Raw genomic sequence first — 16,969 nt, 5'->3', positions numbered from 1 at the left:
CTGGAAAATCCCAAAATACGTAGAGACCAAACAACATACTTCTGCTAACACACGAAATCGCAACAGAATCGAATCCATGAAAAATTCCTGGCACTGAGCAGAACTCACCTTTACCTTATTGTACATTTATTCCTAAGATATAATAATAGCTAGCAGATGATAATAGCTAAAAATTATAAAAATATGTAACGAATTATACAATCAAATTATGTAACTTTTACCTATTACTGTACACAAGTTTATAATGAGAATGTAAATGCATTATCTGTTAGCATGTTCTATTACGGAATGCAGGTATATTATATATTGCATGTTGGACCAGAGGTTCTCAGACTTGAGTATCAGGATTGTCAGGGGGATCTTGTAAAGACACTGATTGCCGAGCCCTGGCCCGGAGCGTGTGACCCAGTAGGCCTGAGGCACGGCCCAAGTCTGCACTTCTAACCAGTTCCCAGGTGACGTGATGCCACCAATGAGATCACACTCTGAGAGCCACTGCGTTATATGATATAAACATAAGACACAACAGAAACAAAGCATATATTAAATAAGTATATGTTCAATATAAATATATTGCTATGTACTATTACGTTATGATATAAAGTTTTAAAAGTTTAATATATATTTGGTATACGCTAAATATTTATGAAAATAGATGATATATAACAAATATGTATCAAGTACATTGTGTTTATTGCGGATGCTGATTATGTAGTTTTTCCAGGACTGGTCTACACTGTTGCGGTGTGAGCGTCAGCCCCTTGGAAGGATGCCCTTGTGCAGTGTGCAACCTGCTCAGCTGTACACAACGGCCTGGTGCTGCCATCCCTCCGTCTAAGGGGCGACATCTTACCCCATGACAACGTAGATCATGTCTACCACCAACGATAAATGTTGAATGAATGAACACTCTTGTCTCAAGAGAAATTTTTTGCATAAGCCCAGCAAAAGTGGCTCCCAAATATTGTTGAGAGAAGGGGTGAACAGAGACAGATAACGAGGCTCTCGGACCTACAGCCTCACTCACTCGGCCCTCTATTTGTGTTCCCTCCGGCCTCCCAAAAAGTCTCGCGAAGTCTGAAATCCCCCACGCTGTGGTCTGACCCTGTCCCTGGCTCCCGGCGGCATCTGGCCAGGCCCCCCTGGAAGTCTCAGCACAGCACTCACCCTGGAGCATGCTTCGGTAGGCCCCCTCGGTCACTGCATACACGTGAGGCGGCACCTCATGGCGCTTCTTGCCCCGGTACATCTCCACAATGGCCTCTGTGTAGATGGGAAGCTGCTTGTACGGGTTGATGACCACACAGAAGAGTCCGGAGTACGTCTATGGTGGGCGAGAGGGGAGAGGGTCTCAGCTGCCTGCCCACAGATGGAAACGCATCATGGGGCTGCTGTGTACAGCTGGGCAGGTTGTGCACTGCACAAGGGTTATCTGCACATGCTCTGTCTACACCATAACAATGTAGATTTGAATATAAGGATCTTGCCAAATTGTACAAAGGTGTTACATGATGAAGATTTACCCTGAGAGAAACCATGGACTTTGCAGCCAGCCAGACTTGAGTTACAGCCTGCGGCCACCTGGACTCACACGCACATGAAATGACCACGTGCAAGTCATCTGTTGAAGCATTCTTTGTAGCAGCAAAAGACTAGAAACGACCTGAATGCACGTTCAAACAATGGATTCCTATGACGCTGTCAGGGAGAGCCATGGATAGTCCCACACGGCCTCTGTGTAGATGGGAAGCTGCTTGTACGGGTTGATGACCACACAGAAAAGTCCAGAATATGTCTACAGTGGGCGAGAGGGGAGAGGGTCTCAGCTGCCTGCCCACAGATTGAAAGGCATCATGGGGCTGCTGTGTACAGCTGGGCAGGTTGTGCACTGCACATGTGGGACTATCTCCAAAATATTACCAAGTGAATGGAAACGAGTTGAGAACCGTGTATGCACTTGCATTGAAAGGGGTCAAAGAGGAATGTTACGTATTCGCCTGGGCTATCTCTGGAGAGGTGCTGTGGTACGTGCAGCATGAAACGCAGTAGGCACGTATCTGTGGTTTCTGTTGACCCCAGTCATATAACTGTCCTGCTTACGTGCCCGTGCTGAGTGGTGCATTCTCGGTGGAGGAAATGCTAAATTTCAGGTTCAAGGTGCATGAAATTAAAGATGTAATTTATTTTTTTTTTTTTTTTGCATTCAAGTTCAGGGATCCCATGAATTCCACCCATGGACCCTTTAGGGCTGGATTCAGGACTCTATAATGGTTTAACCCTTTGCACTCCAATGTCGAGTGTGACTCGACACGGTTAGCAAAAATTATAGAGATTAGAATTACTCTTTGAATGTATCAATAATTTGAAATATAAAAAAAATCCAAATAAATAAGTTTGTATGAAAAGAAACTCCAGTTTTTTATTCTACTGCCGCGCTTTGTAAGATCTGGGGTATTTAAAAAATTAAATCCTGAGTAGAATAAAGGAATCGAGAAAAAAGCAAGCGAGTGCAAAGAGTTAAGAACTGCTCTTGGCCGGGCAAAGTGGCTCGAGCCTGTAATCCTAGCACTCTGGGAGGCAGATTGCTCGAGGTCAGGAGTTCGAAACCAGCCTGAGCAAGAGTGAGACCCCGTCTCTATTATAAATAGAAACAAATTAATTGGCCAACTAAAAATATATAGAAAAAATTAGCCGGGCATGGAGACATATGCCTGTAGTCCCAGCTACTCGGGAGGCTGAGGCAGGAGGATCACTTGAGCCCAGGAGTTTGAGGTTGCTGTGAGCTAGGCTGATGCCACGGCACTCACTCTAGCCTGGGCAACAGAGTGAGACTCTGTCTCAAAAAAACAAAAAAGAACCGCTCTTGCTCATGGGGGTATCAGGTAGGCAGGAGGTATTCTGCACACACCTGAGCAGTTAGACAGTTAGGGAGCTTTCTACCCATTTAGCCAAACCAGCCAGAGAGCGAACTAGCCACGCCACCTAGAGTTCGCTAGCTAAACTAGCCAGAGAGTTAGCTGTTTAGTGGCTTAGCTAGCTAACTATTGAATCAGTTAGCTACTTGGCTAGCAAGCTGGTTGCTTAGCTAGTTAGCTACAGGACTGCCATAAGCTCCCACACACTTGGGCTTCTCCAGAAGAGCAGGGTGTGGCCGCCACAGGCTGCCCAGTCCCAGGTGCCAACCTTCTAACGGTGGGAGGCTGGGTGGCCGGCCAGGAGCAGAACAACCGGTTTGCTGGGTGTCTGCCCGCCCCGCCTGGAAGGGCTGCTGCCGGGAGCTCCCTGCTCTCGGAGGGCGGGGCGGCCGGACCGCATTCCCTGGGAGGGTATCTCATGGCTGCTGGCGCCCGGGCCCCACTGCTGGCTGGCGGAGGAACCCACTCCCCACGCCACCCCCCACCCCAGGCCCCTCCTGCGACCACACCTTGTTGCCAAGGCAACACCCTGGCAACGGGAACCTGAGCTGGCCAAGGCGGCCAGGGGAGCAAAAGGTAGAGGCTGGTGCGACCAGAGAGGGTCGGGGACACCTGAGTTAGAAGGTTCTAGAAGGCCTGCCCCTGTCCTCGGGGGCCCTGAAGACAGACCTGCCCCCAGCCCTCCTCTGTCCAGTGACTTTCTCCATCATCTCGGTTTCCTCCCTGGGAAACCGGGGAGGACACTCCCCACCTCATCACAAACGCTGCGGGGATTAAGGGAGATAATGAATAAGAACCAGCCAGGCCAGGGCGGGGCCCACACAATAATGGCTAATGTGGCTCCTGAGACGCTCACGTTACCCGACCCACCTGGGAGCCAAGGGCTCCATCAGGCCTTGAAGCCACAAAATCCTGGGTTCAAATTCCGATGATGCATTTTCTGTGTGTGGCTTTGAACAAAAGATTTGCCCTCTCTGAGCCTCAGTTTTCCAGCCCTGGAAAATGGGGCTTTCAAGCCCTGTCACCTGGAAGGGCTCTGGGCATGAGATGCCACGATGCATCTTGCAGCGCCTCGCAGGGCAGGGTGCTCCCAAACGGGCTCCCTCCCTGCCCAAGCGTCCCAGCAAAGGGACTGAGACCCTGCGAGCAACCCGAGGCCACACAGCCTATCAGCGGCAGAAACTGGGAGTTTGGTGTCCAGGACACACAACACTTTCCACTGGGCAACACGCGCTTTCCCCAGACCCGCTGGCCAGTTAAGAGCCATGCGTTCAGCACCAATCTTAAGACAAGCAGGTGGGGCTGGGATCACACCTCTAACATCTTCAGGCCGGGTGACTTGAGCAAGCAGACTTTCTGGGTCTCGCTGTCCTTATCTAATGGGGACAGGAACAGCGCTTCCCACATAGGGTGGCTGGGAGCCATCCACAAGTTCATGTGTCATGCACAGGGCTTAACATGGGCCCCGAAACACTGCGCATGCTCAATACAGTAGCCATCATCAGCGTCTGTGGGGCCAGTGGCTTGTCCCCTCCGAGCTGTGGGAGGAAGGAGGCATGATCCCTACCTCACAGCCTTGTGTGGATGCAGAGGGGCCCACAGATCATACTGGGAAGAAGTTTAGAACAGCAGCCAACAGAGCAGGCAGGTACTCACCAAGTGCTAATGATCATCATTAAGGCCCAATTTGCTTCCTGTCTGGGTTTCCAGAATCTTCTATCTCACTTTCATTTTGTAGGTCCCAATTCTCTGGCTCCCTGGCCACCACTTTAGCTCAGTCCCCACCATTTTTTCCCGCTGAACTTTCTGAATAATCTTCCTAGTGCAGTGGCCAGAACTTGGGGTCTGTAGTCAGAACGACCAGGGTTCAAATCCCAGCTTAGCCTGATCCTAGCTGTGAGGCTTATGTCCAAGTCCTGCGCCCTCTCTGCGGCTCACATCCCCTGCAGAATGGGGATGACAGCAGACACTTGACAAGGTCGCTGCAAGGAACCAGACTATTTATTAAAAGGCAAAGCGAGGCTCAGTACTTTGGGCATCACTCTGATATCCCTGGCCTTCGGTGAGATCCAAGGCAGTGGCCTCTTTCCTGGGGCTCATAAAGGTGAGTGAGGATTCAGAAGGGGCCAGCATAGGTGCCAACCCCATCTAGGGCCCTCGATTCTAATCCCACATCTGCCACCACAAGCTGAGCCAGCCACTGCTCCTCCCAGAGCCTCGGTCTCCAAACGGGAGTCAGACGTCTTTCGCTTTGTGACCCTCGGCAGGGTGGATGTTGGGACAAGGCTGGGAGACGCCACCAGTCTGAGCTGAAGTTTGGAGCGTGAGTCTGGGGCCAGCTGCCTGGGTTCAAATTCCGGCATGACTCCTTCACGGCTGTGTGACCCGGGCCTGGGTCACTTAACATTCCTGAGTGTTGGGCAGTATCGACAGTCCCTGGCCCAGAGGGAGCTGATAACTCACATGCGGTACTTGCGACAGTACCTGGCACGTCATAAGTGCTCAATAAATATTTGCCAGCCACCCATTATTATTATTTTTCATTATTCTTGTCCACATTCCTTGTCAATCTCTCTAATCCTGTTTGCTCTTATGTTAAATAGAATTAACAACCCCTTGGCTGCCCATTAGAACCACCCTGGAAGCTTATTAAAAATACCAGGGCCTCTGCCACACCCCCAGAGAGCCTGATGTAAAGGTCTGGGGTGGGGCTCAGGCGTCGGTATTTTCTCAGAATTCCCCAGATGATCCTAAACATGAAGTTGGGATTAAGAACCACCGCTCTGCCCCATCTGTTTGTTGTAAAGATTAAATAATGTGACAGGCATCACATGCTTAGCACAGAGGCAGAGACTACCATAGCCAACCTCACTATCATCAATCCCCTCTTCATCTTGAGAGGCACCACAGCAAAGCGGGAAAGCCCGGGGCCCTCTACCTGGGTCGGCCAGGTCTATCTGTTGACCTTGGTCTAGGAACTTGACCTCTCTGTGCCTCAGTTTCTTTACCTGCAAAATGGGGACCAAATGCTTTATAACTGTGAAATCTGATGGAGGCAATGTATTTTAGAAAGTTTAGAAGAATGCTTAGTAAGTGTTTGAATAAATGCTCATTTTGATCATGACTCACTCTCTCTCTGGGCTTCAGTTGCCTCTTACGTAAAATGGGAGCAATAATAGTCTCTACCTCGCCTAAGGTGAGATTACATGGATGGATATATGGAAGGCATTCAGCACAGAGCCTAGCATGTTTTCATCAATTGTTGGTCCTCATCAATTGTTGTCACAGGCCCATATCCCTTTCTCTCAACCCTTGGGACGAGTTATATTAACATTTGAGAAACTGGAATTATTTATACCTTAGGAAAATAATGCGGTTTATCTATAGCGTCTACATTATGTGACACCCCCAATAAGGGTCTGAGTCTGTCCTGGTATTCCAGCAATTTCTAATTTGGCAACTAAGTATGGGAATAGTCACAAGACACGGGATAAAGACTATAAATAGCCCCGAGTTAATTCAGCTGGGCTGCTGGCACCCCGCCCCCCGCCCGGACACGGCCCTCCCGGGGGCGGCGGCCACTCACGTAGATGAGGCCCGAGTAGTAGCGCTCGCGGAGGTTGTGCAGCACCGAGGCCTCGTTGAGGCAGGTCAGCTCCGCCATGTCCTCGGCCTTGCTGAACTTGGGCGGGTTCATGCGTTGGATCTGGTCCCGGGGCAGCCGCAGCCGCCGGCCGCTCTCCGCCAGCTCCACCTCGGCCTCCTCCTCGCCCTCGTCCCGCAGCGCTGCGGCCTCGAACCCGTGCAGCTCCGAGGGCACCCACACGAGGCGCCGGGCCGTCCACTCCACCTGCGGGGAGGTGCCCGAGCCCCCCGGCCCACCGCCCATGCTGGGCCCGCGCGGCGTGAACAGGAACGGCTGGGCCGCTTCGGGCACTGGGCCCGGCCTGGGGGGCACCTTCCGCCCCGGCGCCGACATGGTCACTGCTGCCATGGTCTGCAAGGGGGAGAGCCAGAGGTCAGGAGGGGCCCCTCCGCAGTGTCCCCATCCCCACTCCAAATGCCCCGCGCAGCCCCTTGCCCTCCGTCACCAGGTCTCTTTTTACACCTCTGCAAAATGGGTCAACAGACCTGGCTTACTCATTCCATTCATTCACCTCTCTACCCATTCATTCATTCATTCATTCATTCCACAATCACTCAACAAGCCAAGCTGTGAAGGAGGCACGGCTGGCTCTAGGTGTTGGCAATATTCTGGCCCTGGGCTGTCTGACGGGGCAGTCAACGCCATGTGTAAGCTACTGGGCATCGAAACAGACAGTCCAGGCCGGGCACGGTGGCTCACGCCTATAATCCTAGCACTCTGGGAGGCCGAGGCGGGTGGATTGCTCGAGGTCAGGAGTTCAAAACCAGCCTGAGCAAGAGCGAGACCCCGTCTCTACTCTAAATAGAAAGAAATTAATTGGCCAACTAATATATATAGAAAAAATTAGCCGGGCATGGTGGCACATGCCTGTAGTCCCAGCTACTTGGGAGGCTGAGGCAGGAGGATCGCTTGAGCCCAGGAGTTTGAGGTTGCTGTGAGCTAGGCTGAAGCCACGGCGCTCACTGTAGCCTGGGCAACAAAGCGAGACTCTGTCTCAAAAAAAAAAAAAAAAGAAACAGACAGTCCAAACCGGATGGCGTTCTAAGCCTAAGACACACACACTGGATTTCAAAGACAGTACGACAAAAATATAGCTTATTGGTGTTTTTGATATTTGGTGACATGTTGAAATAATATTTTGGGTATATTGGGTTAAATGAAATGTATCATTAACATTAATATCACTTTTTAAATTAAATGTGGCTACTAGAAAATTTTAAATTACATGTTTGCCTTGCATTACATTTCTAGGGGAAAGAGCTGCTCTAATCCCAGGAGGCAGATAGAAAGATAAAAAAGTAAATTATATAGTATGTTAAATGGAAATAGATGGCAAGGAGAGAGATGACGCAGGGGGCGGGGACGTTAGGGTGGCAGGGAAGGCCTCTCTGATGTGGCATTTAAATGAAGACCTGAGGGAGACGCAAGGAGCGAGTGTGTGGGGGGATGTCGGGAGGAGAAGCACGCCAGGCAGCCAGTGCAAAGGCCCTGGGGCAGGGGTGTGCCTGTGTGTCCGTGACACTGTCAGGTGGCCCGGGTGGCTGGAACCAAGTGATCAAGGGGGAGACGGTAGGAGGTGAGGTGACAGAGGGGACAAAGAGGGTGACCTTGCTTTTACTCTGCGATGTGAGCCCAAGGAGGGTATTGATCTGATTTTTGTCCTTAGATTCCCTGACCACCTCTGATCACACCTGCCTCAGGCCTGCAGAACAGACTCGGATCTCACTGCCTCCGTTCACAGTTCCTTCCTTCTCTGGAACCTGGTTTCCTCCTCCATGAGATGGGGAGCCTGGCCCCCTTCATCCTCTCTGAGGCCTTCCGAGTACCAGGCGGTGCCGCCAGTGGGCCTGGGGACCCTGAGATGCGTCACACGGGAGCCCTACCGGGAGGAGCTCCTGGCCTGGGGTGGCTCCAGCGCTAGCCTCAGTCTCAGACCTTGCCGGCCAGGCCTGGGTGAGCCAGATGCCCTGCCCCCCCCCCCCCCCCGCCCCGCCCCCCAGGGGGCCATAGACAGTGGTCAAATGACAGCAGTTCCAAGCAGCAACAGGGAAAACATTCTCCCTGTCCCGCATGGCGCCCTCCTCCTAAAGAAGTCTGCCGGGCCAGTCACGGTCACAGAGTTCTGTCTCTCCAGCGCAGTGCTTCTGCCCAACAGGCCTGGAGACCCCTGGCTGGTCCCCCCGCCTCCAGCACGCCCCCAGAAGTCCTTCCAAACAGCCAGCTCCACAGCTTCGGGCACCCGCAGATCTGGCCCAGAAGATGCCTGTCTTCCCCACCCCCAGCCTCCTGCCCGCAGGTCCCACTGTCTTCCCCTGCCCCGCCCCGCATTTCTCCATGGATCGCCAAGGCTCACCCCAGGCCTCCAGGGTGGCCTTGAAACACCAGAGCCAAGCTCCATCCCTGGGACTTTACCCCCCACTCTCACCCCACCCACTTCCTCTCCTGCCCCATGGCCTTTGACCAGGAAGGGTTTGGGAGTTTTTGCAATCACCTAGCCCTGCGCCTCCCCTCCCTGGAGCCAGGAGTCCAGGTCCCCAGCCCTGTCCTCCCCCAGGCTCAGCAGTCCTGGCCCCGAGTCCCCTAATCTTCCAGGACCCAGGAGTTTGAACCCCCAGCCCCCTTGTCCTCTGGACTCAGAAGTGCCGGGGGGCCGCTCACCTCACTGCAGCCGGGCCAGGTGAGGATGCTGGTTCTGAGGTCGGACCCCAGCCGGATCGCGCGGCCTGCAGCAATCCGCTCCCAACAGCTGCGCCCCTCCCGCCGCTCCACCCTCCCTCAACCGGCAAGAACGCGCTGCCAGGGCTCATTACTGTCACCTGGGCAGGTGAAAGCACCTGCCCAGGGAGGGGCAGAGACTGCTGGGCTGGAAAAGGAAAAGCAGCCAGGGATCCGCCCCTGGGGCAGAGGTTGGGTCCCCCGGCGCCCAGCCCTCTGACCTCAGCTTAGTGCTAGCATTCGGGCGCCGGGGTCCCCAACCTTCCCCTCCTTTCCATCCAGAGTCCAGGCCCCTGCCCCTGTCCCCACAGACGCAGAAAGCCAAGCTCCCAGTTCTCTCGTCCCGTAAGACCCAGGAGTCCCCGCCTCACTCACACCTGGGATACCCGGCCCCCAACCCCCCTCCCCACATACAGGCGTCTGAGCGCCCAACACCCATCTTCCCTGGACCCAAGGGCCTGTGTCCCCGCCCCCTCAACCTGCCAGTCCTCGCGACTACCTGGGGACACGGGCCGGAGCGGGAGAAGGGGAGAGGGCACGGGAATCCCGGGTCCTCTTCCCAGCCCTCAGGTGCGGCTACCTCCGCGGTCCAGCGCGGGGCGGGGCCGTGTGCGTCAAGGGGCGGGAGCCGGGCCCCGACGTCACCCGGCACCTGCTGGGCTGGGGAAGGGGCGGGTCCCGGAGCCTCCGGGCCTTTTTCAAAGGGATGGGGAAAGGCGGCGGTGAGCTTGTTACCAGGTAGGCGGCGGCGGCGCCAGGGGCTGCTCCTCCTTCTGTCGGGCAAAGGTCAGGGACCCACCAAGAAGGGGACTGAGGACTCCCAGAGTTCGAATCCCGCTCAAGCTTTCCAGGCCTCAGCTTTCCTCGCTGTGAATTGCGGCCAATGAAATTAACAGAACGATCTGGAGAAAGTTCTCAGCCCAATACTTCATCATTTAATCTCTCTGAACCTCAGTTTCCCCGACCCTGCAAATGGAACAACACAATCTACAGAGTAGGACGACGAGTACCAAAGACGACAAAATGTTCTTCTGGCCTCCTGAGCTGCAGTGTCCTCGGGGTGAGATGAGGAGTAAACAGTGACAAGACCACCTACTATGTGCCGGGGGTGTTTTCTGCTCTTAGAACAGCTCTTCTAGATCCTAGAATGACCTCAACAACCAATGAGATAGAGATAATCACATCTCCATTTCTCTGGTGGGGAAACCGAGGCACAGACAGGCGAAGTCACTAAGGTCATACATAGAGCAAGAGGGAGAGAGCTGGGATTCAAGCCCAGCGCTACCTGCCTTTAACAAGCAGGGAATTTGCGGAGAACTGGTGGTAGGTCTCCAAAGACATCAGTTTCGCGGTCCCAGTTAGTGACACTGTGAGCCTTTGGCGTCTGCCTTAGGGGCCACTGCCTTCTTTGGGGGCTACTGTGCGATTAAAACGGTTAAAGGATCCTGCATACAGTTGGTCTTCAAAGTGCTATCTCCACCGGGTCCCTCCGCAGTCACAAACTCTGTCTCAGTTTTTTCCTCTCTATAAAATGGGTACATTGTAACCCACTTTGAGTTAACAGGATAATGAAAGGAAGTTATTTAATTATAGAGATAAAAACGTCCCACTACATGGTAGGCGCTCAAACATGTCTTTTCCCACCCCTCTACCCCTACCAGTCGTGACCCCTTCCTCTGACATGCAATTATTACACGGGAAAACAGAGACATCGCCATTCTGGTGGCAGAGGATTGAGGCGATGACTCAGGTATTAAAGCGTCCAAGGTCCCAAAGAGAGCCTCAGTTTCCCCTTCTGCGGAACAGGCCCGAGGCCGCCAGCTAGGACCCCAGCCCGGCCTCACACCCAGGAGGAAGTTGAGTTGGGGGAGTGTAGACGCCCCCCCTCCCCGCCACCGTCCCGCTGCTCGGTCAAGGTGAGTGTCGCGTCACCGCCCCTCCCCCGCCTCCCGCGCCGGCCTCCCGGGCCCGCCCGGGCCGCAGCCCCCAGACTCCACCTCCCGGCCCCAGCCCCGCTCCGCCGCCCCAGGCCAGCTGCCGGCCCCGGGCACTCACCGGCTTCCAGGGCCGTCCGGAGGCTTCGGCCTGGGGAGAAAGAGGGCTGGGCCCGCCGGGACCGCCCCGCCCCCACAAGCGCAGCAGGAGCCAATCGGCGCCCGCTGCGGCAAGCCTCGGCCCCGCCCATGGGGAGCGAGGCCGCCAATCACCGAGAGCGGCTGGCAAGTGGAGCCAATCGGAAGTTGCCGAAGGGTGCCAGCCGTGGGAAAAGAACCCAGCCGAGGCGCCGAGCTAGGCGGCGCGGCCCTGGGTGGGACCCCAGGCCTGACGGGCAGGGGGCGCGACCAATGGCGAGGCGCGGGGGGCGGCCGGGGCGCGGAGGCCCACGGGGCCCGGGTGAATGGGCCGCTTTGTGCGCCAGGCATGAATGGGGGCCTTTGTGCCGCCGGCGTGGGGGGGCGGCTGCAGGCCGGAATGCCTGGGTCCCCGGAGAGCCGGCGGGCAGGAGAGACGGGAGAGAGAATTCACTTTTGTCGAAAGCCGACCGCGTACCAGGCACTCTCCCAGGCTCTCACCCACCGGGGAGGTGTGGGCGGTGATGCCATCAGAATAGGCATCATGTAGTGAGCGCCCGATGCTTGCCAGGAGCTGCACCAAGCACGTTACCTGCATGATCTCATTTAATCCTTACAACGAACCCCTTGAAATCGGTGCCATTAAGACCTTCATCTTCCAGATGAGGTAAACCGGAGCTTGGAAAGAGGATGTTAATGCCGAAAGTCATAGAGCTGGCACAAGAACTCCGCCAAATCTGACTCCAGAACTTGTGCCCAAACACAGGGCAATGATTCCCAGTTTACAGAGGAAAACTGAGGCTTGGGGGAGGCGGGAGACTTCTCAAGGTCACAGAGAAAACCCAAGGCGGTCTGCCAGCCTGGCTGTGCTGCTCAGCAGCTGTATGGACCTGAGCCATTTGCTGGACTTTTCTAAGGTTCCATTTGTTTCTGCACCCGTAAAATGGGAGTGATAGTCCGTCTGCCCCCACGCTTGTCTGTACTGTTGATGGGATCCTGCCAAACTCTATTCCGACCAGGCCCTCCTCTGTTCAGAACCTTCCATGACTCAGTAAAAGTCTAAGCCCTCACCATGGCCCACAAGGCCCTGCATGATGTGGCCCCTTTTGCTCTCTCTGATCTGACCCCACCCCAACCTCCTCCTTCTGCTCCAGCTGCAGTGCCCTCCTGGTTGTTCCTCAGTTTTTCAAACACTCTTCAGGTATGATCCTGCCCCAAGGCCTTGATGTAACCTGTTCCTTGCTCCAGGAAAGCTCTTCCCCTAGGTTTTGCATGGCTACCTCCTTCTCACATCATCAATTCTGCTTCCATGTCACCTCTTCCAAGAGGCCTTTTCCAGCCACCCTATATTAAACAGTCCCCTTATCACTTACTCCTGCCTTGACCCTGCTTGTGTTTGTCTCATAGCACTGGTAGTGTTTGGTAATTTGTTTATCTGTTTGTCATTTGTCTGCCCACTAGAATCTAAGTCCTACAAGGGCAAATATCTTTGTTTTTTTCAGTGCTGAATCCCCCGGGCCTGGTGCCCAGTAGGTGTTTGATAAATGTTTGTCACATAAATAATGGTAAGCACTTGTATTGTATGGATTAAATGAACTAGTGCATACGAAGCTGTTAGCACAATCCTGGCCCTGGGAAAAGGCTAAATACACAAATACTGATTAGTATTAGTGTTGTAGTTTATTGCCCTACAAACAGCATGCAGGAGAGAAACTATGCACATCTGAAGTCTAGAACAAGGGAAAGAAGCCAGAGGAAGGGAAAAGGAAAGGGAAAAGCTCAGAGGCAAGAGATGGGGTGACAAAGAGACAAGAGGAGAGAAGCTAGTATTGGTGCTCAGGGCAGACATAGGCTCAAGCATCCAACTCCCAGTGCATTCGCTCAGCAATGACAAAGGACAGTCACAGAGCTGTCCTTGTGACCATGAAATGTCAAGATTGCCATGGCTTCGAGATTCCCACGGCCACCTCTTCCTTCTTTGTAGATGAATAAACTGAGTCCCCAGGAGGGAAATCCCTTTCCAAGAGGACCTGCAGTGATAATACTGGTCACATTCATGACACCTGAACGTGCGGTGGGAACATAACTGTCATTATCTCAATGCACCCTCATGCCAGCCCTATGACATTGGCACCATCATTACACCACTTTACAGGCCAGTAACATGCCCAGGGGCTCTTGGTTGCTGTTGGTGGCAGATCTAGGCTCTGACTCCCGTGGGTCAGACCCCTGAATCTGTGCTCTTAACCAAGACAGAGCTAAGAGTACCTGTCACTCTGGCTGGAGTGTTCTCCATGGAGGCATCCTGCAGCAGGGGTGACAAGAGCTGCTGTCATGCATGCTGTGTGCTGGACGAGGTGTCCTTTGTATGCCTTAACTCATTCGAGTTTCTCAATAACCCCATGAAGCTGGTACTTTTATTATCCTGAGAAAATTGAGGCTCAGACACAAGAAAATCCTGTGTCCAAAGGCATCAGGGAAGAGTGTAGACTGGGACACAACAGAATTTCAAACATGAAAGAAGGTTGTGGCGCTCACATTCTAACTAGAATCTGCCTGGTAACTGATGATGTCATCAACACCACTCAAAGCCAAGTCTACCTGGCAACTAGTGATGCGCCATCACTCCCACCGAGGGTCTAAATCTGCCTAGTAACTGGAGACATCATTAGTTCTGTTCAATCTGTAGACTAATTGATGACATCACTGAGTGATAATAATCAGGTTCCTTTTGCTGAGGGTATTCTATGAGCTGGATGCCTGTGCTAAGCACTTTAGTAGTTGCTGATATTTATTAACCGCTTACTGTTTTCCAGGCACAGTTTGAAGCCCTTTATATGTATTAAATCCCCAAATCCTCCCCCAAACTCTAGTAAGTGCTAATGTCATACCCATTTTACAGATGAGGACACTGAGGCACAGCTGCCCAAGGTTACACAGTTAGAAAGCAGCAGAGCCTGCATTTGAACCCATGGAGTCTGGCTCCAGAGCTTGGGCTATGGATCACTACACGAAGCCACCGGAGAGAGGCTGAGACCCAAAAAACCAAGTTCAAAGAAGACACTCCACTGCCTCTGAGCCTTCCAGAGTCCTCCACCCAAGCCTGCCAGAGAAGGTCCTCAGGATAAACATCAAACTTGCTCCCTTGGGGATTGACACCTTCCCCACTGGCCATTTATCACTTCACTCCAAGTATTGGGACCAGTGCATTAAACTGTGAGCCCCTGGCTGTCAGGGGCTGGTGCTGATCCTTCTGTGGGTCCAGAAGGTTCAGCACAGGCGACAGTGGAGAGGGAACCCCACAGTGAGGGTGGATGGAATGCCAGCATGTGCCAGGAAAAGGAAATGGGAATGTACGAGCACTCTGAGCCTCCAGGGGACATGGATTCCCGCCAGCTGGCACAGCCCTCGGACATGACCTTCTTATATAGAATCTGAGTGAGGGGCGGCACAGGTGTGGGGACAAAAGCCAGCAAGGAGCTAAGCTGACATATGAAAATAAAAAGTTGGAGCTGAAGGGGGAAGGGACAGGAAGGCCAGGGATGGGGCTGCTTTGTGGAAGAGAGTTTGGGGACATTTTTTGAGTGAGAGAAATGTTGGAGGAGCAGCTTCTTTGCTTGGTGGTGAATCTTAATAGAGAAAAAGAGGGAGGAAGAGCATGCTAGGTTTTGCTGGGAGCCCTGACCACAATCCCGCCTGGGCATGTCTCTGTGGCAAAGATTTGAATGGGCCCAGTATTTTATTTTTGGTGGCTGGGCTGTTGTTTTCCTGCACGTGACTTGGAGCTGGAACTGGCTTTGAGACAAGAGCAAGCCGATAGCCTCGTGTGGGTCACAGATACGCGACAGGCTCAGTTGTGTAATAGCAAATATTCATTGAGTGCCTAACTATGTATGTGGCAGGCATTGTTCCGGACCAGGGGTCAGCAAACTTTTTCTGTAAAAGGCCAGAAAGTAAATATTTTTAGCTCTGTAGGTCAGATGGTCTTGGCTTTAACTGTTCTAGGCTGCTCTTACAGCATGGAACAAGCCAGAGACAATATGGGAATGAATGCGTGAGGTCGTGTCCCAATAAAACTTTATTTACACAAACAGGGAGCATTTGGCCCCTTTTTTGGACACTGAGGAGAGGGCAGGTAAAAGACATGCTTCCAGCTCTCATGAAACTCAGATATTAATCTCCTCCCACACGGCAGGCAGAGGGAACCAGTTCCTGCCTAAGTCAGATCCTGTTTCTGTCCTGCTCAGAATCCTCCCCTGGCTCCAGTCACACTCAGAGTTAAAGCAAAGTCTTCCCCCACAAGAGCCTGCACCATCTGGTCTCCTTTGTCCCCTCCCTCCTCTCCCCTCTGGCTCTCTCCTCTCTCTTCATTGCTTTCCAGCCACACTGGCCTCCCCATGCTCCTTAAACACTCCAGGCTCAGTCCTGCCTCAGGGCCTTTGCACATGCCTTTCTCTCTACCTGGAATGCTCTTCCCTAGATAACCACTTGGCTCCCTCATCTTCTTCCTGTCTCTGCTCAACTATCAGCTCCTCAGCAAGGCCTCCTTTGAGTATCCATTCTCCTGGACCCGTGGACCCCTGACCCCTGTCACTCAGCTCTATGCTTTCTTTGACCACAGTTCTAACCATCCTCTGACCTGCCAATAACTTCCTTATTACTTGTATTGTTTATCATATGATGCCCCCACTAGAATGTCCCCTCCACAGAGCTGGGGATTTTTGTCTGTCTTGTCCCCTGCTGGGTTCTCAGTGCCTACAACGGAGCCTGGCACACAGTCACTACTCAGAATAGAATAAATGTTTGTCAAATGAATGCTTGCTTTCTGCTGGTAGCCACAGACACCGAGCAAGTGGACACCTATTTATCGAGCACAATGGCCAGTCTGGGGAAGGCTGGGGAGGAAGTATAAAGGAGGGCAAGAGAGGCAAGCTGATGGTGTTATTGTAGAAAGGGGTCAGGGAAGAGCATATGATAGTTGATGCTGATGAATAAAAAAATGAATGGATGGATGCGTGACTGACGAGTGGATCAATAAACATGATGAGGGAGCAGATGACCATTTGAATGAGTGGGTAAGTGAATGAAAGAATGAGGGTTGCACGCAGTGAATAACTAAATAAGCGGGCAGATGGATGGAAGAAAATCAATTAATACATAAGGGGTGGCAGATGGACATACAGATGGACAGACAGATTGACAGGCAGGTAGACACATGCCCTTTCATGCCTCAGTGCCCTTGCACATGCTGTGCCTTCTGCCTCTTCCTCCTTCTCCCCACCTCCCCACCCCGGGGACCTCCAGGTCAACTTCCCAAGCCCCCCTCCACGCTCAGAGTGTGTCGGGGGCCCCCTGGTCTCACCCCACTCCCATCCCATCTGGGGACCGGGGCTGAGTCCGAGTCATGCCTGTGTCCCCAGCCCGGCCCAGCGCAGGGGCGGCACGCGGGGTGGGGAGGGCGTCCGGACGTGTGTGCTGTGCGCATGCGCGAGGCGTGAGGCGGGTTTCGGGGTGGCGGATGTCTCCGACAGCGCCATTGTCTGCGGGGTGTGCGGGTTCGAGGGGGGCTGGTGTATGTCTGCGTGAAGGGTCTGGGAGGGGACAGGCCTGCGTCTCTGGAT

General features: G+C 53.4%; 1 protein-coding gene across 1 annotated transcript in view; it reads right to left on the bottom strand.

Annotated features, from left to right (window-relative positions):
* MYH14 (myosin heavy chain 14) overlaps nt 1–11,374 on the bottom strand; it is an 82,052-nt gene extending 70,678 nt beyond the window's left edge. The window contains exons 1-3 of the mRNA XM_075993239.1: nt 11,332–11,374; nt 6,502–6,912; nt 1,168–1,324 (exon numbers count right to left, since the gene is read on the bottom strand). Coding sequence (XP_075849354.1) covers nt 1,168–1,324; nt 6,502–6,909 — 565 coding nt within the window. The 5' untranslated portion in view covers nt 6,910–6,912; nt 11,332–11,374. The remainder of the gene's footprint in view (nt 1–1,167; nt 1,325–6,501; nt 6,913–11,331) is intronic.
* Between the last annotated feature and the right edge of the window lie 5,595 nt (nt 11,375–16,969).

The sequence above is a fragment of the Microcebus murinus genome, chromosome 16, assembly GCF_040939455.1.
Source record: "Microcebus murinus isolate Inina chromosome 16, M.murinus_Inina_mat1.0, whole genome shotgun sequence".
NCBI classification, from domain to species: domain Eukaryota; kingdom Metazoa; phylum Chordata; class Mammalia; order Primates; family Cheirogaleidae; genus Microcebus; species Microcebus murinus.
Note: the sequence above shows the minus strand (reverse complement) of the source record. Positions and strands in the feature narration are given on the sequence as shown.